Source organism: Chaetodon auriga, chromosome 2, assembly GCF_051107435.1.
Source record: "Chaetodon auriga isolate fChaAug3 chromosome 2, fChaAug3.hap1, whole genome shotgun sequence".
Taxonomy (NCBI): domain Eukaryota; kingdom Metazoa; phylum Chordata; class Actinopteri; order Chaetodontiformes; family Chaetodontidae; genus Chaetodon; species Chaetodon auriga.
In genome coordinates, this window is record NC_135075.1 from 22,169,630 (window position 1) to 22,189,476 (window position 19,847).

Consider the following 19,847-nt stretch of genomic DNA (forward strand, 5'->3'; position numbering starts at 1 on the left):
TTCCTTAATGATGCCGGCCTCAACTGAGATGTCACGTTGTATGTTTGGGTATGTGAGTGTGCAGAAAAAAAACATCAGTCTACATCATACAGCAATCCTTCATTTGAAACTGAGAGCAGCATACGACACTGACCTGAGACCGGTGCTTAGTAAAACAGGATGGAACAGAAAAAGATTAAGGAGTGAAAGGAGAGAGAGATAAAAACAGTAAGAAAAACAGGACAAACAGATAACCCTGCAAAGGGAGCGATGCTGAGACTGTTAAGCAGACAAAAAGGCAATAAAAGAATAAATAAAAGTGACAGTGGAGTGCAAAGGAGAAATGTTTGAGAAAGATGATGTGGATGGGCATACAGCAGGGATGATGGAAAAGGTGTAACGGCAGGGTGATGGAGGAAAAGTAGAAAGAAGAGACAACAAAACAAAGTGACAGAAGAAGAGGAGAAAGCGGAGGGCTGGAAAGCAATGGGTTTTAGAACTTGTTGAGAGTGAGTTAGACACAGAGACAGAGAGAGACAAAGACAGAGAAGGCAAAGAGGTGCATGGAATATAGAATAAGACTGTGAGGGAAGGTGGGAAATGAAGAGTGAGGAGGCGAAGTGATGTTAGGACAGATGATGGAGGGACAGGGACGGAGACGGTACCTTTGTGAATGCCATGTGCATGCCTGCATACATTGACGAAATCAAATGTCTCACTCATATTGCATATGCTTATGTGGAAAATGTGTTTTTGTGTGTGTGCATGTTTGTGTCTGTAAGTAAGTCAGTGACAGTGTGTGTGTGTGTGTGTGTGTGTGTGTGTATGTGTGTATGTGTGTGTATGTGTGTCTTTACATGCATTTTTTCTTTTTTCATTATACCAGCCTCCCAGGAACGAAAACTTGCAGCCCAGTAGGAGAACATTGCATTTTTGACCAGCGCCAACACACACTAATGTCTGTGAAAACATGAATTATGAATTAAAGCATGACAGTTTCCGCTAATGTGCAAATTCAATCCTATAAGGGATTTTATATTTCCCTGCCTCAAAACATTGCATGGTTCAAAATTTGGTTCGAGGCTATAACTCACAGCTGCACTGCACACTTCGACCAATCCAGCTAAGCTGTTAGTGACTGTCATGTTAGAACTCAGACCTGCACCTTCTTCTGATGGGCACAGTTGGCTGTAGACTCTGTTTTTTGGGGCAGTTCTTGCAGGGGGAGGACAAAAAAATAGACATTTCATTACGCCAGGTGTGCAGTACTTACCAATACTCTGATTAATGAATTGTTAAAGGTGATGAGACGCGTGGCAATGCGACATTACTGCGCACACCTTTACAGGCTGGAGACCTTGAACCACACTGTATCCACATACATGTTTTCCTAAGCAATCAGTAGGACACATTCACCTTTTCTCACTTGTGTGAAGTGTATATTGTGGTGCTCTTTGGATTCCATTTTAAAGCTGTTTTCTGTTACTGTTGTCGTATCCCCTTTTTTATGAAATCAATAGATATGAGTCATGAATAATGACCAACACTTAAAAATAAGGAGAAAATGTCCATGTTGTATTACATTTGCAAGGAAATGTCTGTTGCTATAATAGAATTTGCTGTTACAGGGCAAAGACTAACAGTTTGCAGCCATGGCAGCTGTGAGCTAAATGCTAATGTCGGCGTGATAACATGCTTAGAATGACAAAGTATAATGTTTACCATTATTTTATCTCAGTATTGTGTGTTATCATGCTAATGTTTGCTAATCAGCAAAGCATTAGAAAGTACAGCCAACTATGATGGCATGATGGAATTTGCTTTATAAAGAGAAGTGTTGGACAAATTGACATTTTGACCTAATGAGTCCCTCCTCAGGGTAACATAAGTGGTTGAACCAAAATTAATGGTAATTTATCCAACACATATTTCACACAGAACAATCAAATGTTAACCTGCTGGGGGCGCTAAATGAAAGTCGTCAGGAGCCATCCTCTTGGGTCCTTGAATATCTGCCAAATTTCATGGTTAGCCAACCAATAATTGCTAAGATACTTCAGTCGAGTCTTGTTGCTTTTTCTAAATAAACCCTGCAATGTGCTGATTAAAGTTTCTTTTTAAATCCACCAATAACTTAGTAACATGGGGGAGAACAAAAAAAAAAAAAAAAGAATTTCACAGTGCTGGTAGTGCTCTCTATTCATGTCTTGCAAGTGCATTATGGAATCTGATGAGGTGTTGTCATCAACCTGCTTTGCCAGCTTTTGTGGCAGCCATGGAGTCTGTGTTTGCAATAATTGTCAGTGCCTTAGAAATGAGACAGCTTGATCTGCTTTACTCTGCCACCACTGACAAATGGTACAAATCATAGCAGAGACTGATTCATCATTTTCAACCCTAGTTAAAAGGTGTTTCTGTGAAAAAAGAAGCAGCCTTATGTTCTTCCCTCAGTAATTCACTGTACTCATATACACTCCACACAGCTCTCTGAAGTGGTGTCTAATCTGATTGGTCAGGGAAGACACAATAGAGAAGAGAGTGGACTAATGGCAGAGCAGAGAGGCAGAGATAACAAGCTTATCACAGTGTGAAAAAGTGAGGAAAAACTTGTTTTGGAGACAGACTCATATAAGTGATGGACCAATCAGCTGGCATGTCAGCCCCATTCTGCCACATTGCCACAAGTAATCCTTAATATTGAACTCTGTAATGGCAGCAGGAAATAACAGCAAGGGCTAAAATTTGCTAGGAATTTCATTTGTTTTTCTTTCAGTCGTTCAGATATTTTCAGTTGTGTGTATTCTGCAATTTTCTTTCTTTTTTTATTGAAGACATTATTCAATTTTTGCTTTAAATAGAAGCTTTCAGAATAGAGGTAATTTTTCCCGATGAAGAAAGGCATTTTCCGACATTCTCCTCTTCCCCCTCTTTCCCCCCTGATACTGCCCCCAATCTTCAACAACTGATCTCAGGTTGTAACTAACGATTATTATCATTATTGATTAGTCTCCTGATTGTTTTAACTATCATTCAGTCTATAAAAGGTCAATAAAAAAGTTGTGAAAAATGCCCATCACAGCTTCCTAGAGCCAAAAGATGTCTTCAAATCACTCCAACCAACAGTCCAAAACCCAAAGACTCTTGATTTACTATCTTAAATAATGAAGAAAAGCAAAATCCTTATATGTTAGGAGCTGGAACTAGAAAACATTTGACATTTTTGGTTGAGCAACGACTGAAATTATTAATTCATTAATCGACTGATTGTTGCAGCTCTAGATTGCTCAGATGTATGTTTTCAGCACAGAAGAAAATATTTATTTCATCACCACTTAAAATACCACAGTCTACTCACAATAAAAATATGTGTTTGAGATAAACTGGGTAAAAATGGCAGCCAGGTATTTCAGTCATCATCCACCTTGGCTTACTGCTGCCTTGAAACGAGATTTGCAGAGAGTATCTTGCTGTAGCTGCCTCGCTCAGCTCTGTCTTTACGCGGCCCCTACCTTCCCTCTTTCAAGAGCACTATCACTACAAACAATGTGCAACAACCATTATGAAACTTCATTTGTAAAGCTACATTAACCTTACCTAACCATACTCAGCAATTAGCCTATTACAGCTAAATACAGTCAACAGTTAGACCATTACAGTGTTAAGTAAGTCCAAGCTCCAAGATATGCAGCGGAGTGTGATGAAACCAGTAATCAACAGCATGTAAACAATGACAATTTCATTTCATTTGTATGCAATAAAGGATGGCTCTCACGGCGACCATTGATCACACAAATATGACCACCATCTGATGCACTCATCGCGCTAATTAAGTTATTAACGCGGGCCAATTAAAGGCACGACGGGCAAACATGTAAGCCAAACATAATTGCTGAGTAAATCACCAACATAATGATAAAAGACAACTTACTTTCCATCGTAATACACTTTTACAATGACATAGATTATTGCGTGGTCAACAGGAGCTTAGCAGACTCTTTCACAATAATAATGATAGCCAAATATCATTATACTAGCAATAATAATAATGTTTATTTTCAATTTTAATTGTTTAACTACTTCTTTAGGCAGTTTGACCACAGCTGCTTATCATTTTTTTGATTTTTGCTTTATATGGATGTATTCATTTATTTCATTATGAAACAATAACCAAATAAATGAACAAAATAAAAGCAATAATAATTGAATTATTGTTTAATTATTAATGTTTTTCTTCAGAGCACCATAGAGGGCAAAAAGCGCCTAATTTCAGCCACTGTGTCCCTGGTCAAGTGAACTGTAACACACACACACACACACACACACGGCTACATAGCGTGCTAGCATGTCTGTGAATGTTGTGTGTGTCGGAGAGACAGAGAGGGCTGTCTGCCAGCCATTGGCCCCATGCCTATCAGTTCGCAGTGATCAGTCTTGCCTGGCTGTCGTCTGTCCACTGCCAGCTGTCAAAGGGCCTGCTCTGGGCATGCCCACTGATGAGAGGCTGCAGCCATGCTCTAGAATCAATCCAGCACTCTAATAGGTCACGTATGGCTGCACAGTGCTTGCCAATAGCTTTGGATTGGAGAGTGAGTGGAGGAGGGAGTGGAAAGATATTGAGGAGAGAGAGATACACAGGGAGAGACAGATATGTCAGCCATATTTTTATCATCAACAACAACTTTCGCTCGCCACTGCTCGCAAAGAAAGGGCGGTAATTGACTTTGCCACAAATTTGCCTGGGCTAGTTAAAGCTCCTGACTCTGCTGTAGTGATGACCAAGTTTGAGTGAAACCAGAATACACCAACATAGTAAATCTCCTTTACTCTTTCTCCCCCTCTAACTCATTAGAGTTCCCTACTTTTAGACCTAATTATGAGTAAATGTGTACACACTTAATGAAATTCCCTTAAGTGGGAAGGCAGAACAGAAGGAGATTCATTGAAGGAGTGTGGATTTTGTTTTTTAGATACCAAGCAGTTGGTGTTCAGCAAATGTTTCCGTTTGCAGAGCAACTTGGCTGTTGGTGCATGCAGAAAAATATTTGATACAAATGCTCTCTAATTAAACATATTCAAACTGCCTGCCGCACTGTTAAGTCATCAACTGTAAGGGAACAGGGAAAGTGTAGATAGGCAAAAACGAATTAATTCTATCCTCCCAATGCTGTTTGCCTTTGAGGCACAGAGGAATAAACTGTATGTTTTTTATTTCTTTGAAGTTACCACTGCACAGCTTAAACATATCTAATTGGAAACTTGAAAAGAAATATTTTTGATCAATTTAAGTCAAGCGGGAACCTTAAGATGAGTTTTCTTTCGTCTTTTTTTTTTGATCAGCTGTCATTCAAAATGCAACAAGAGATTCTCTAAAGAAAGGTATATGTGATTCATTTTCCGCAGGAAAATATAAACTTTTGATTGTGTTTTACTTGACTCCTACAAGATGCTGTGAAGCATTTTGCTGCAGTTACAGTCCGTCAGTGCTGTCTTTTCTGATCTGTTGTGTAGTAAAGCATGGTTGCAAAGTGCTCTGGCTTGCATGAAATGATGCAGTCAAATGCAGGTCTGAAATACCTTTGTGTTACAAGTCCATTAGGGGCAGAATTGGTTTGGTCATGTTGCTACAGGTGGTGGTGGGAAAATGAAATAAGATCCAGCAAGTCCAGTTTGGTGGCCTTTCAGAAACCCAAACTCCCAAAGAGTTTCAATCCCTATGAGGCAAGATTTTACATCTGTAGCCAGTTATCACAGCAGCAATAGTTGCTAATCCATGGTGATGGCTGCACGATACCACATCGTTCACAGACAAGACAGTGTGTTGCCTGATGATGCTGCATTGTGGAATAAGTCTTCTAACTATCTCAGATGGGATTGCTGTTCAAGAGCATACTGGAATCCCTCAATGCTTCCATCAGTAGCCATTCCACCAAAAAGGATCTAGCCCTCCTCCGCTGTGGAGCGGTCACAGGAAGAGTCACACGCTCCGGCCTAGTCACACCTTGTACCTGAGCAGATGGTGGAGGAGCAGGACATTGTTCATATCTGCAAGAGATTACTAACCGCAGGGTTAGTAATGCAGCAGACAGATAAGTGGTGATATGATGGTAGGATTTTCTGTTTGTGACTTTTACAGACAGTCAGCCACAACCTTGGCTCACAGCGACTGCTGCAGACACAGAAATGTTAGAACTTGCATTTTAACATCACAATAGGGGAGGACTGGCTGCAGAGGGACACAGTTCTGCCTCAGCAGAGAATGATAACAGTGTGTCATTTCCACTGCCAGGCAGCATGGATTGGCCATCATCCTCTGCAGGGGCAAGTGGTGGATCTTAGAGCGGGGCACGGGGCAGAGTCAGAAGAGCCCAGTCACATTCTGTCTCACTGCTGTCAGAGAAAAGCGCCATCTGAGGAGAATGCTGGAAAATAGGCCTATCACTGCCAGCAAGCACACTCCTACTGTTAGTGGACGCAGGCAGAGACATGTTCAGTGCCGAGGCACACAGTGCACCATGCCAATCAGTTCAGGGCACAAAGGTGAGAGTCTGTGTCGAGAGACAAAGTTACCCTTGACTGCTGAATTGTCTTACTGGAATTTAGCCTTGTTATGTCTGTTCCTAAAGGAAAGTGTATGGGAAATGAGGTCGGAGCAGCTATTTTGTGCCTTCAAGGGCTGCTGGCAGGCTTGTTGTCAATTGGCTGACAATGAATGCACAACTTTCAGTTAATGGCTCCTGTGGTCAGGTGTGGTCATAAGGTGGCTGTAGGTTCCTGTTAGTGTACATCTTTGGGGCTTTCAGCTAATGACAACAGCTCCACATTTGCTAGTTATGTCATAGGATCTCATGTGTTAGGAGATGACATTTGAAAGACATTGGCGGTCTAAGTAAAAGGGGGGCTTTGATGACAGATATCAAAACTTATCATGGGACTGTAGGAGCCAGTGTTTGTGGAGTTTGATCTATACTGGGGTTCAAAAGTGAAGATATCTCAGCCACTTCTTTATTTATTATTTTGGTCTGGACTGCAATACCTATATATAATATAAAACCGTTGAATGGGTTATCATGACATTTATTGAAACCATTCCAACAACATGGGGTTTACTGACGTCAGTGATCCTTTTACTTTTCATATGGCACCGGCAAGAAGTTGGCGTTTTAGTTTTTTAGTGAGAATACCTTCAGCTTCATATTCATCAAGCATCTCCAGTTTGGTGGTCAAACCAGTGAACAGAAAACTTAATTTGCTTGCAGTCTGTCAAGGAGGTGGCGCTTATACTCTGTGTGGGTTTGCCTGTCCTTGGCTGCCTGCTCCATTATTACCACTGCCAGTGTTTTAAAAAGAGCCTCCACCGTTTCACAAAGCCGTCTCAAATCGTCTTTTACAGCCCTCCAGGAGATAAAGCAAAGGGCAGCACAGAGCCTCTCAAAGACCAAGTCAACACAAAACTTCATTTCCAATCTTTTCTCTAATTGAGTCATTGAACTAAGCATCAGGCAGCTACGAAAGGGAGAGTAGACGTGAGCCAAACCACTGATCTTCACTGCTGGTTTGCTGTTGGTGTCAACACTTATATGTTTGTATATAAAGCGAGATTTTTTTCTTCTTTATATGATCTAATGTTATTCTGCACACCACATGTCCTGATTCAGGTGGTCATATGTTCATATAACCACTTGGTTTACTGTTACACAACACTCGAAAAATAATTCATTGGATAAACGTAATTGAATGATGCCACAAATTTCCATCTAATCTAACTGACTTCAGTTAGTCTGTATTGATTGTGTTACTTGAACTAGAAACACATTTGTTGATTTAGCAAGATGTAAACTTGAAAATACGATTAAATTGGCTTTTGTGGATTTAAAATGTTTTCCTGTCATTAGCACTATTAAGTCCGTTGAAATTGCATGAACAAGAGTTTAATGGTTTCATACAACAACACTTAAACTTGTTGAACAAGCCAGTAAATTTCTGTTTATTTCTGCCAATATCACCCTTGTTGTTCTAACTATTTGGTTTTACTAATATCAACCTTGTATATCACTGCTTGTTCAAACACCTCAATTCAACAACTTTGATCAATATTTTAGCTGCACAGCTCATTTTTTATTAACATCCCCAATAACAAACCATTAAGGATGGACAATTCACCTTTTTTACAAAGTCAGCTTACAATACAATCCTCAAAATGAGTTTTCCTGAGCATGACTTGCTGATCATCTCAAGTGTTTTCCATTCAAAGTGCGTCACTCTGCTCTTCAGAGATTTTAACATTAGAAGTACAATGACACATGACAGGCCTTTTTCAAGTCAATATTACGTCAATTTAAGTCAACAGTCAGACACTGGTAATTAGAGCACAAAGGCACTGATGATAAATCTTTCGTGTTAGTTCAATGACAAGTCAAATGCAACTTAAGTCGTGTACAAGTGTCAGTTAATGTGCTGCACATGGCTGTAAAACAGGTAAATGACACATAAATGTGCAAATTTGTTGTTTGATATTTTTTGCAATAATTATGTGTGCCAGTGCCAATCTTGCCTGTGATTGTTACAAAAACAAATCTAAACATCACATTCAAAATCACACAGTTGTGACAAACCTAAAAACATCTGGCAAAGGTTTCGCCCAGCTCTGCACATCTCTGGTACAACAGCAGAATTGGAGCTAGTGGATATCTGCAACAGATTCAGTAGTTTTTTGTTCAGTTTTAAACTCTTGATAAAGATAATCTTATTGATGCGATGCAAACTGCATATTTATAGATCAGGGTAAGCATGTGTATAGCACGTGTGTGTTGGGCAAGTTCAGAAAAGAGGACCAGCTCATTTGAGTGCTGAATGACTTTCTTAAAGGTTAATATTCAAGGTGGGCTTATTAAAGCAGCTTATTTTTTAAGAATGCACACAAATTGTTAAGAGGCAGATTTCAAATTTTTCAATTCAAAGTAGACAATACAGCCTCTTCAAGGCTTTAAGCATTCAAAGTCAAACAATGCAGCATGTAAAATACTTTCAGAACTCAAAGCAAACAAGACAAAGATCAAAAAGCAGATATTCAAGTAGTTTCTGAGCACATATGAATCTTTTATTCTTTTAATGATCCCTCACTCCGCCAGCTTGTCCTTCAGGAATTGTGCCTTTCTGGACAACTTCTGTCCAACCAAGGTTAGCTTAGGTTTGGTGATGCAGTTTATAATGTTGTGTATAATGTATAATGTGTATAATGTGGATGAGGCTACAGATGGAGATTTGAATGGCTGTTTGAAAAACTGTGTTCTTAAAGAATCAGTTGGAATTGCATGTGAGATACATTCTCAGCACAGACACTTGAAAATTACATGTTGGTGTAAAGTCTTCTTGACTTAAAATACTACCCTCGTCATTGAGCAATCAATTAAGCAGAACAATTTTTGGTAAGAGTTTTGCACTTGAGCATGGCCAGCGCTGTGTCCGTTGCCTCAGCAATACGCCCTTCAATTGTGAAGCCAGTCAGATTGACAGTTGTGGAGAAAATCAAAAGATGGGCAGAGACTACTTCTGTTGTAGTGAGATATCTCAACAACTATTGAATCTGCTTTATTTGCAAAATGTGTATATTGTGTACACGCACGTAGATCTCCGGTTTTTCTTTGCTGTCAGTGTTTGAGCACAATAATAGACATACAGCTAAGAGCAAGGACAACAAACACTGAGAAAATGGATGTAAAGAACAGTAGAGAATAAGAGTAAGGGCTGTCATATACGCTATTATGTGAAGAGGATTGGTGTGTGTGTATCACCAATGACCAACAACATAATAAACGTCTATATACAAGTGAAGTATTCTAGGTTGTAAACAATACAATATAGTGCATAGGCAGTACAAATGGTGAATAGAAGTATTGAATAAATATGTGTGGCTACTGGATGGATTGCCATGAAATTTGGTTTACTCATTCATGACCCCCTCTGGCTTTTCATCTAGCGCCGTGACCAGGTCAAAATTTCAATTTGTCCATTACTTTGATTTATGACTTTATCTGCTGACTTACTGACATTCTTATCAGCCTCAGTTGTGCCTTAATTCTTGTGCTACTGTTAACATGCCAACACGCTAAACTAAGATGGCGAACATGGTAAACACTATACCTGCTTAAAATCATCAAGATTGCATTGTCACTGAGAGCATGTTAGCATGCTGAGATTAGTATTTAGTTCAAAATGCTGCTGTGTCTAAGTGCAGCCTCACAGCCCCAACTTGTGCAATACTGGAGCACCTTTCAAGATCAATGTGTCATTGAACAAGTGTCACATTAGTCATTGAACAAGTGTGATTGCTGTATGGTTACTCAGTTTAGTGTAAGACATCAACCCCTGCATCACATGACCGAATACGCATGTATGTACGATAAAATCACCAATATATTATATGTGCAAATCCCCATGTAGTCCCTCCAGTAGCAACGCCAACTGTACCAAGTCAACGAAGAGGTCTAAGCTGTTGAAGTTGTTCCTGAACTGTTTGCTCTGGAGATTGGACACCCCCAGAGCAGTTGGTTTCCAATACCACGGTCATTGCCTTGACCAACAGTCTGAGAAGGAATTATTTCCGGAAGCTCCAAGCACGCTACCGGGCAGGAGGAGAGTGAGATTATAAGTCCTCTCCCAGCCGGCAGAAATACAATAGGTTAAACCACCTGCTGGCCTGAGGAGCTGTTCTTCGACTGGTGTTGCAATCTTCCTTTCTTGAGGTCGTGAGGCCAGAAACATACTAAATGTTATTGTTTCTGCTTTTGTGTCATCCGCCTTTTGTTCTGAATGTTTCAAAGAGACCATTAATCACACCCACAGCCGCACACAGCACAACACAGTCTGTCTCATTCGCTCGTTTAGTCTTTCACTCATTATTTCATTCTCTTTATGTCTTGCTGCTTCCCATTTACCCCCCGACCCCCTCCTCTCGCTGTCTCTGCTTCGTCAGCTCTGTCTTTCTGCCTAACCTCTGTGCATGTTTCACAACAGCCAAGGACCGTATCTGACCCCCCACCCGCTACCCCACCCACACCCTGTTACTTTCCAATGTTTGTCTGAAGTATTAAGGGGTTGTTGCCTCATTGGATAGAATTAATTGATTAATACTTTTATCCAATTAGTGCTCCCTCATGCAATTAATCAGCTGGCTGGTGTTAGGGCCGCTCCATCAGTCGGACGAAAGGCAGACAGATGCTTTGGGTTTGGTGTGTGATGAACAATGACCTCTCTCTCTTGCTTCCCCCCCTCTCTCTCTTCCTCTCTCTCGCTCCCTCTCCTTCCTATTTTCCACACACCTGCTTTCCTGTCCTCTTTTCACTGTTCTGCCATCGCTCCCCAGCTCACAGCACATTGTTAGAATTCTTGCTGAACACAAGAATCGCTTGTGGAAAACTGTTTCCTCCAGATAATCCGAACAAAACCAACACATTAAGGGTTTTGTAGTTCAGAACGTGCAGAGGTAAAGGAAAGGCCAGAAAGGCAGGATTTGTTGAAGGATTTATTTTTTTATTATTGTTTATAAATTGCAAGACATTCAGCATTGTTCATGACATTGGAAATGAATATACAGTGATATAACATACAGTGTGTGGTGTACACTTTAAAAAGGCTAAAATGTTTTAAAAAAAGTTGTCCAGTCATTCTAAACCCAGAATGACATTGATGCTAAGGGGGACCTTTAAAAGTAGATATCACTTCCATTCCCAGCTCAAATTGCAGTAATTATGATAACAGCACTTTTCTTCTCTGTCTTACAGGTTTGTCCTTATCCCTGCCCCTGAACCACCGATGGAGTTATCATGATGGTCAAAGAAATACCATAGGACCTTTGAAGAATGAACTTTCCAAACCGCTGGATTGTTCTGGAGGGGAAAGCCATCGAAGATCAAACAAAATCACCAACAGTAAAAAAAGCTGACCTTTTCTCAGTTCAAGGATACTGCGTCTGGAAGCAGAACTAGTCATGACTTTTCAAGGAACTGGACTACAGAAGAGTTTTCTCTGCAGAAAAGTTCAGTAGAGCAAATTTTTGGGCAGCTTAGTATTAAACCACCTGAAGTAACCACTGGAAGTAACATGGCTAGGAGGGAAGTCAGAAGCAGTAGACACGGCAAAGTCAAGAATGGATGGAAACCATCACTCTCCAGGGGCGTGTTCCTCAATGACATTGTATCCCTGTTTCCCCACTGATCAGTAAACCAATCTTGTAAAACCTCTTGTTTTTGTTGTCTTCAAAATTTCAGCGTGAAAGACATTATCCACAATCTGTTTGTTTCACTGCTTTTCGGTCATACTTCAAAAAATATCAGAAACTCCGTGAAGTAGGGCAGAGGCTATGAAAGAATCAGAATGACCGAGCATGTTACAGTACAAACAGGTGCTCTGCAGGTGGTAGGAATCCAATATGCTCCATGATCTGCTCTGTATTCGGCAGATAACTTCAGATTTATTTGTGATCCCATGGATTTACTCTCAAGCGCTCACACAAAGACCTTCTAAGATTGCCCCGTTGGAATTTTATTTGATTTAAAGCTACAGCCGAAAAACTCCTCCAGTCTGCATGAATCTTGCATATTACATGTAGACCCGGGCCGGATTGCTTCCTTTTTTTTTCTTTTCCTATTTATTTATTTTTTTGTTCTTGTTGTTTCTTTTGTCAAAATGCCTCCTTTTTGGACCGCAGGAGCTTGGACAGTGCTGTCAGCGTTGGGTCTTCTTAGCTGCTGTAGTTTTGGCTGGTGTGAAGCCTCAAGGACTAGCAGTTCGGCCTCAGGAGGGAGCAGACAGGAGCAAGGACCTTCGTCACTTGAACGAGTTAAGAGAGGATGGGTGTGGAACCAGTTTTTTGTGGTGGAGGAGTACACAGGCACAGAGCCGCTATATGTAGGAAAGGTAAGACATCTCATTTTATGATGTAAATGTCTTCAGAAGAACTTTGCAAATACACACTGATTCTTGAGCTGTTGCTTTTGAAAAGTAAGTCTAAGTAAGTAAAGTAAGTCTGCCTCTGGATGTAGTTGAGATTCTCTCAAGAAGAACACAAGACTGCCGCTGCCCTCGCTAGACGACATTAAAAGACATTTCGGATGGCAATTTTTCAAGTTGTAGTGTAAAATTAGTGCAGATGTCTGCAAGCTTCTGTTGTCAGGATGAATACATGTAAGAGAGTCACTCAGTCGCATCGGCTCCATGTAGCAGACATTCTTCTAATGAGCAGAATTAATGTCCAGATCAGTTCCTCCAAAGGCAAAACTGTTCTTGTCCTTGAGGAGTCCCGAGATGTAAATATGCACCAAACAAATACAGATTTGCAATAAACCAAATAGGCTTCGAAGGGCAGAAATCTGTTTATAGATTCAGTCACTGTTGTAGGAGACACACAAAATCTTGTCAGTGTGCTTTTTATACATAGTGACGCACACGAGCTAGTTTAGAAGACAGTGTAATCTCTGCAGTTAAGGTGCAGTTAATGCAGTTTGCACTACAATGACATGGGTTTCCATTATTACTGTCTCCTGCTTAGAATGTTATCAACTAAAGTGATTCAAAAGGTTACTTTGAGTTAAATTAGTCATATTTGATTGGATCATGAAGTGAATAAGGCTGTCATTATTATATGTAATGTAAAGCCAGGATGCTCATTCATGTGATTGTATAAACTTACAGACACCATAAAAAAACCCAATAATAATCCAGTTCACACAAAAGACATTTTTTTGTTAAAGGTGTAATTAGAATTGCTCTATTGCGTCAAAAGTCATAATCACCATTATTTTTGTCAGTATTGAGATTATTGAACATTATTGAACATTGAGTTTGGGAGCGGCGTGCATTTATTGAACTTTCCAAAAAAAAAAAAATCTCTGCTTAACTGGATTCCCTTGAACTTTAAATATAATTTCACTGAAAAACAAACCAAAAACAGAAAAAGTAATATATACAGCAGTCATCGTGAGCTTCACCGTGTGCTTTTATTTGGTTTTATCTCCGTGATACATCGATAGGAGTTTTCTGTAACTCACTCAGTATTGAACTTGCTTGACGACCAGTGACACACCATCAGCTCTGAGCACACTGCGCACACACAGTGATCACTGTAGAGAGCCAGTACACCGTCTGCATGCTGTCCTGTGCTTAGCCTCTCTTCTATCTTATCTGTACAAGTTTTTGGGACTCTAACAGTGTCCCTGCTCTCCCAACATAAACTCAGTGTGTATGGATGTGTTCTGTCTCTATACACCCGCCCGCCGTGTGACATCTTCCTGTCTAACAGCTGAATTGGTTTTACCTTTCTTGTTGACCAGAGGCCATCTTGGCTCGAGGGGAGCTGAACATGCCACAGCCTGGCTGAGAGTGAGTTTTGGCCTGTAGGGAGGGAAGAAAGTGATATTCAACGGTATTCAACAACAATTGCACTGTAGCTAATTTTACATCAGGGCCAGGTTTGCACCTGCATGAGAATACGAAGCCCTCGAGGTCAAAATCATGACATCATGGCTTTAAGAACAAGGAGCGATAAAGATGGAGCCCCTGTGGTTTTATGCAGAGTTACCTCTGAAAGGTGCTCTATCACCAGTAAACAAGCAGTAAAACTCTTTGCCGCTGCAAAGACATCGGCCATTAAAAATTTAAAGCTCTGAACACACTGTTGTGTCTCCATTACATTGTCCAAATATATATACAGTATTTTCCTCAATAACACAGCCACTTTTTCCACTGTCGCCATATTTTGCTTGGACAAGCAATGCCATATCACAGCCGTGACCTCGTGCAACAAAGAGAGGCGGACGTTTTTTTAAAAGAGCGTCTGCCTTCAGCTGTCTGTAGTTGTGTAGCTCCTGTGCAGTGCAGGAGTTGTGGTTTCGGGTTTCGTTCCACTCCTACGTTGTTGTTCTCGTTTTTATCTAACGACGGGAGCCTCGTTGTTCTCTGATCCGCTCTGCTTTGTGATGCTGTAGAATCTCTGAAAGCTGTAAAAGTCCATTGACTGTTTCTAATGCAAACTCAGTAGCTCCTGCTGATGCTTCATATGAAAGTTTTCCAAGGGTGAACCACTTGAACAGTTTGTTGTGAAGCAGCTGTACTGAATTTGACTTCATGATATATACTTTCAAATGAGCTTTTGCCCAGACAGTCTGAACTGCTCTATAATACACAGCATACATACTGTGTAGATTTGGACCATGATAAACACTCAGCAGGCACTCAGACTCCTTTTTAGACACGTCTGCATGCCTTTTTTTTTGCCGCCACTCTGTCCAGTTGGGGTTTTTGAAAAGTGCCTCTCAAACATATAGTAACTGTCATTTTCTAAACCATGATTGAACTAATATGTCGAATATTCACAGTTCTTCAGATGCTGTAGAAGAAAAATGTGGGGAAAAAAAAAAGACTAGTTCCTTGTTTATTTACAGGAACTATTTGGTTCTAACAGCGGTATTACTCAGTGATGACAGCCTCAGCGATGCCCTTCTCTTTTATGTTCAGGACAATGTCTTGACACCAGAAATGCGATTATTGAATGTTATTTTTCCAACGTAATTATAGGTAATGAGTATATGTCAAATAAAATCATGCCGGCTATCATCTCAGTGCCATGCGAACATTTGGGAATATTTCTGCCTTCTTTTTTCCCCCTCTGCTCACTCACATCCCATTCATCCGCTGTGTCTCAAATGAACCTCAATGAGTTGATGAGAGTGGACAGCATGTACGATTCGATTGCCTTACATAGGATGTGATATGAAAAGACGGAATATTAATGCAGACAGCATGGGACCCAGTGATGAGTCACACACATCAATCATGTGATCCCCTTGTTTCAAATCATTTAGACATGACAATTGACCGGCATATTGCATATGCATGTATTGATCTCTCAATTCCTACAAATGAAGGGAGATGCTCTCTGCAGCAGGGCCTGGTGTTGCAGAGTAATTATGCTTCGCTTTTATTTGTCTGCTGTTGAGATTGTGCTGCATCCCTGCTGGTAGGACCAACAACAAGGCCAACAGGCAGTCCCGTCTGTCTTCGGGGGGACAGAGGGATAGGCCGAGAGAAGAACTACATGAGGAGAGGAGCCGAGAGGGAGCGGGGGAGGCTGCAAAGAGAGACAGGGAAAGAAGAGACTTCATAGACTGACTTGTGATTCATTACTGGACAGGGTGCCAGGGAAGGCAGCGAACTGATATAAGAGGGCTGAAGGGAGCTCGAGGGACTGACGCAGCAGGAGGCGAAAGAAAGATGATTTTATTAATAAAATTATCTGGAGTTATTGCACTTCATATGAGTAGGGCACCGTCCAGTGCTATCAGTGCTATTAATGGTGTGTGCGTGGGTGTGACTTTTAGTCTGTCTATGTGTAACTCTCCCTCACACACTCACACACAGATGGACTCTGCTGGATTTTTTTTTTTTTTTTTTTTTGGTATCAACACTTTAATTTGAGCAGTAGCGGATTAAAGCTAAGCAGTGAGTCTCTGTACTGGATAATTACAACAAACTTTTTTCTCTCTCTCTTTTTTTTTTTCATATTACTTTACCCCAACTTAACAAACTGGCCGAGCTTGCTCCGTCTCACGCCGTGGTTGCCACTACTCCACTAATGAAGTCAGATTTACCAGTAAAATAGTCACTCACATGACATTAAGATGGCTGCGTTGGTCAGTACATTTAGATAATAAGTCCTTGCGAACTTAAATGATACAAGCATATTTTCTCTCGCCAACTACTTGTCAAAAATGTGCTGTAATTAAAGGAAGGGTACTGGCACCACACGGGAAGGGGACTTTCGTAAGAGACAAGAGTTGCTGTTGAGCCCAGATAATCCTAAATGGCTGTTGTTAAAGGAAGTAAAGGAGACAAAGTGACACATTCTTCTTCTTCTTCTCCCCGGTCATGTTGCTTTCTCCTCTATTTTGACAAAAGCTGTCAGAAATAAATCCATTGTGTGTGTGTGTGTGTGTGTGTGTGTGTGTGTGTGTGTGTGTGTGTGAGAGAGAGAGAGAGAGAGTGAGAGTTTGTGTGGCATGTGCTCACAAGTTTGTATTTCAGCAACAAGAAAGGTTCCATGTAGAATTTTTGCAGTGTTTTTTGTGCCCTTCCAACTCTCTGATCTTTATGGATGTATTTGGCATGGATTTCCTTCCTGTGTCTCAGCATGAGCAGTGAAAATAGTAGCCTGTACAGTCCACATCCAATGTGCTTCTTTGTCCCTGCTTTTTTTTTTTTAAACTCTCGGTATTCAAGCCAAATGAAGCAGATGGCCTCATTGCTTTTGTTCACCAAAACGTCTCGATCCTTCTAAGGAATATCAGTTTGATTTATGGTGTGTTTTATTCTGTGGTTCTGGTGTGGCTTTGGATCAAGTCCGGCCAAGTCCTTAAGCACACATATGCATACCAGAGTTTCTTCCATGTCACGTGACACCCGAGTAGTCTTGGGTGGCGTGATTTTAATGCCGCGTGTGCGTTTATGAATGAAATGAAAAGTGTTTGGCCGTGGACACGGTTAATCAGACGACAGAAAATTGCACATAGTATGCCTGTTAAAGCAATTCTCCTCGTCGTAATGATCCAAGCTATTGTTAGTCAAATCTAGGTCCAGTTGTAACAACATCACAAGGCTGTCATCAAAGAGGAACCAAACAGCTTAAGATGTGGAATTAAAAAAAAAAAACACACTGTGGTGATGTTGCCATTTTAGGGAAGCAGATTTCCCCATTTTGGAGAAGGAGCAAGCCTTTTGTTTACTCTGCTTTCTTATCTTTTGAAATTGTTTTCAAATAATGTTATTACAGTGTCATGTTGTTTTTTCCTCCGCTCTCCCTGAATTTCCATCCTCTGTCTTCTGTTTAAGCTTATCCAAGTCTGCCTCCCATCTCCTCCCACCCCATCCCATCCCATCCCAGCGCCATCACCCCTTCATTTTGATTTCTTTTCTCCCACTGACTGTCTTCTCTTTCTTTTATCCCTCCGTTATGTTGCCATTTACGCTGCCCTCTCTTCTCTGGCTCTGTCTCCCATGGTCGGTACCCTTCCCTCCCCATAGCTGTCTCCACCTAGGCTGTCTCTGATACAGTCACCTTGTTAACACTTTGAAGCTGTTAAGATCAGAGAGCCTGACAAGCTGCAGTGAAATGTGGCAGGCCTACTCCTGATTACACAGACTTAAATATAAGACAGCCAATTTGCTCCCGCTTTGAAACCCTCAATAAACCAAGGATTCAGTGCAGCCCACGCTCCGGTATCTCCGCTGGAAATGTGAAATCATACTCCCCAAATGCCTCGCTATTCTATTCTATTCGATTCTATTCTGTTTTTTCGCTTCTGTCATGTGATGCCGATCATTATTTAATACATTTACTTGTGCTCAGGAGCCTGAAAATGTTTTAAATTCTAATTCACGCTCTCGTCACTAGAACATGTGTGACTTTAAGTTTCTCAAAGTAATGTCTTTCCAAAACCAAATTATCACTCTGTCATACTTTTATTTAGTCCCAGTTTGTGGTTTAACACACTTTTAATGTACAAAAGAGCTGACGACCACACGAGAAGCAAACTTTGCGTCACTGCATGTGACTCATATGTCATCCCCTTCAGCGTGTTGGCCCACAGTGACAGCTGGACACTTTGTTATGACCCAAAGGTGAACCTGACAGGGCATCAACAACCTCACTCTCCCCTGAGTCAACCCACAGCCTTCCACTGTAAACCCCAAGGCTTTGCTAACTAATACTTGCATGAAGTTTAACTTAAAACCAGACGGTGAATCATAATAGCTGCGAAGCTACAGTGACAAATACACATTTTTAGTAAGTTTAAAGAATAAGTTCCTTTTTTAAAAATCAATCTTATCTACATTATTACTATGTTCCTTTTCCATATGTATGCTGAGAGAGTTGCTGGTCAGTGTAATCAGTCTTACCATACCGACAGTGAAGCAGTCTCTTTACTCGTTCTGTGCAAAAATACTTTCCAAACTTCGGCTGCTCTGAGTCTTCAACAGTCAGCCGCCAAATCAAGGTTACTGCAACCAGTAGCTCCTTTAATGTGCACATTGGCATATAACTTTCGCTGTGTTTACTCATGTGCACTAAACTTCATCCAAGATTGTTCAATCCTTCAAATGAAACAATTTATATAGTTGATTTAACGTCCGATAATCATCAAATGTGCGTGTTGTTTAACAAAACTGTGAAAAAATAGAGTTATCAGAGGTTTTCAAGACAGCCGCTCAATGAAGTGTCCTGCAGGATTTTGTTCTCTCCCTCCAGACCCAAAAAATCCTTCTCAAAGGGTGTTGATTAGTGGCTTGAATTGCTCATAGAATTTAAGTAACTGTTATGAGCAATGAAAACGCTGCCACATCCGACTGATACGACACACAGTGTTTCATGTGTTTCACAGAATGTGGAAAATCCATGCTGGACTGACCACTTCTGAATGCATGTTCCTTTGCATATGTGAGAAAGTGTCTGCCCCTGTGTTTAAATGTAAATATGTAATGTCAAATGCAAACTAAACAATAAAAGCTCTCCCCTGCAGCTTTGAAAGGTGGTTACAGTTTGTAGTGTCCTCAGGGATCAGTGTTTGTGATCAGCTTGAATTCAGCCTGTAACAATACAATCTAATGGTCACGCGTTTTCACTGTGGGGATAAAAGCACCATAATCACGACTGGAATCTGTTGTTAGTGATTGGACTGAGGCTGCTATTCGCTGTCAATGAGGAAACCACAAACTTTTTATGACCTGCTGTCTAGGCTGCAGGGCGAGTGTGTGATCAACAAGCGGTAGATTTTGTGTGGAGTATCGATTTAACCTTTATGGTGTTTTTGTGGGTCAGC

The 19,847-nt window shown here is 40.8% G+C and overlaps 1 protein-coding gene across 1 annotated transcript in view; it reads left to right on the forward strand.

Moving 5' to 3' along the window:
• The window catches only part of cdh22 (cadherin 22), a 154,792-nt gene that overhangs the window by 70,288 nt on the left and 64,657 nt on the right, over window positions 1-19,847 (forward strand). The window contains exon 3 of the mRNA XM_076740980.1: window positions 11,760-12,894. Coding sequence (XP_076597095.1) covers window positions 12,664-12,894 — 231 coding nt within the window. The 5' untranslated portion in view covers window positions 11,760-12,663. The remainder of the gene's footprint in view (window positions 1-11,759; window positions 12,895-19,847) is intronic.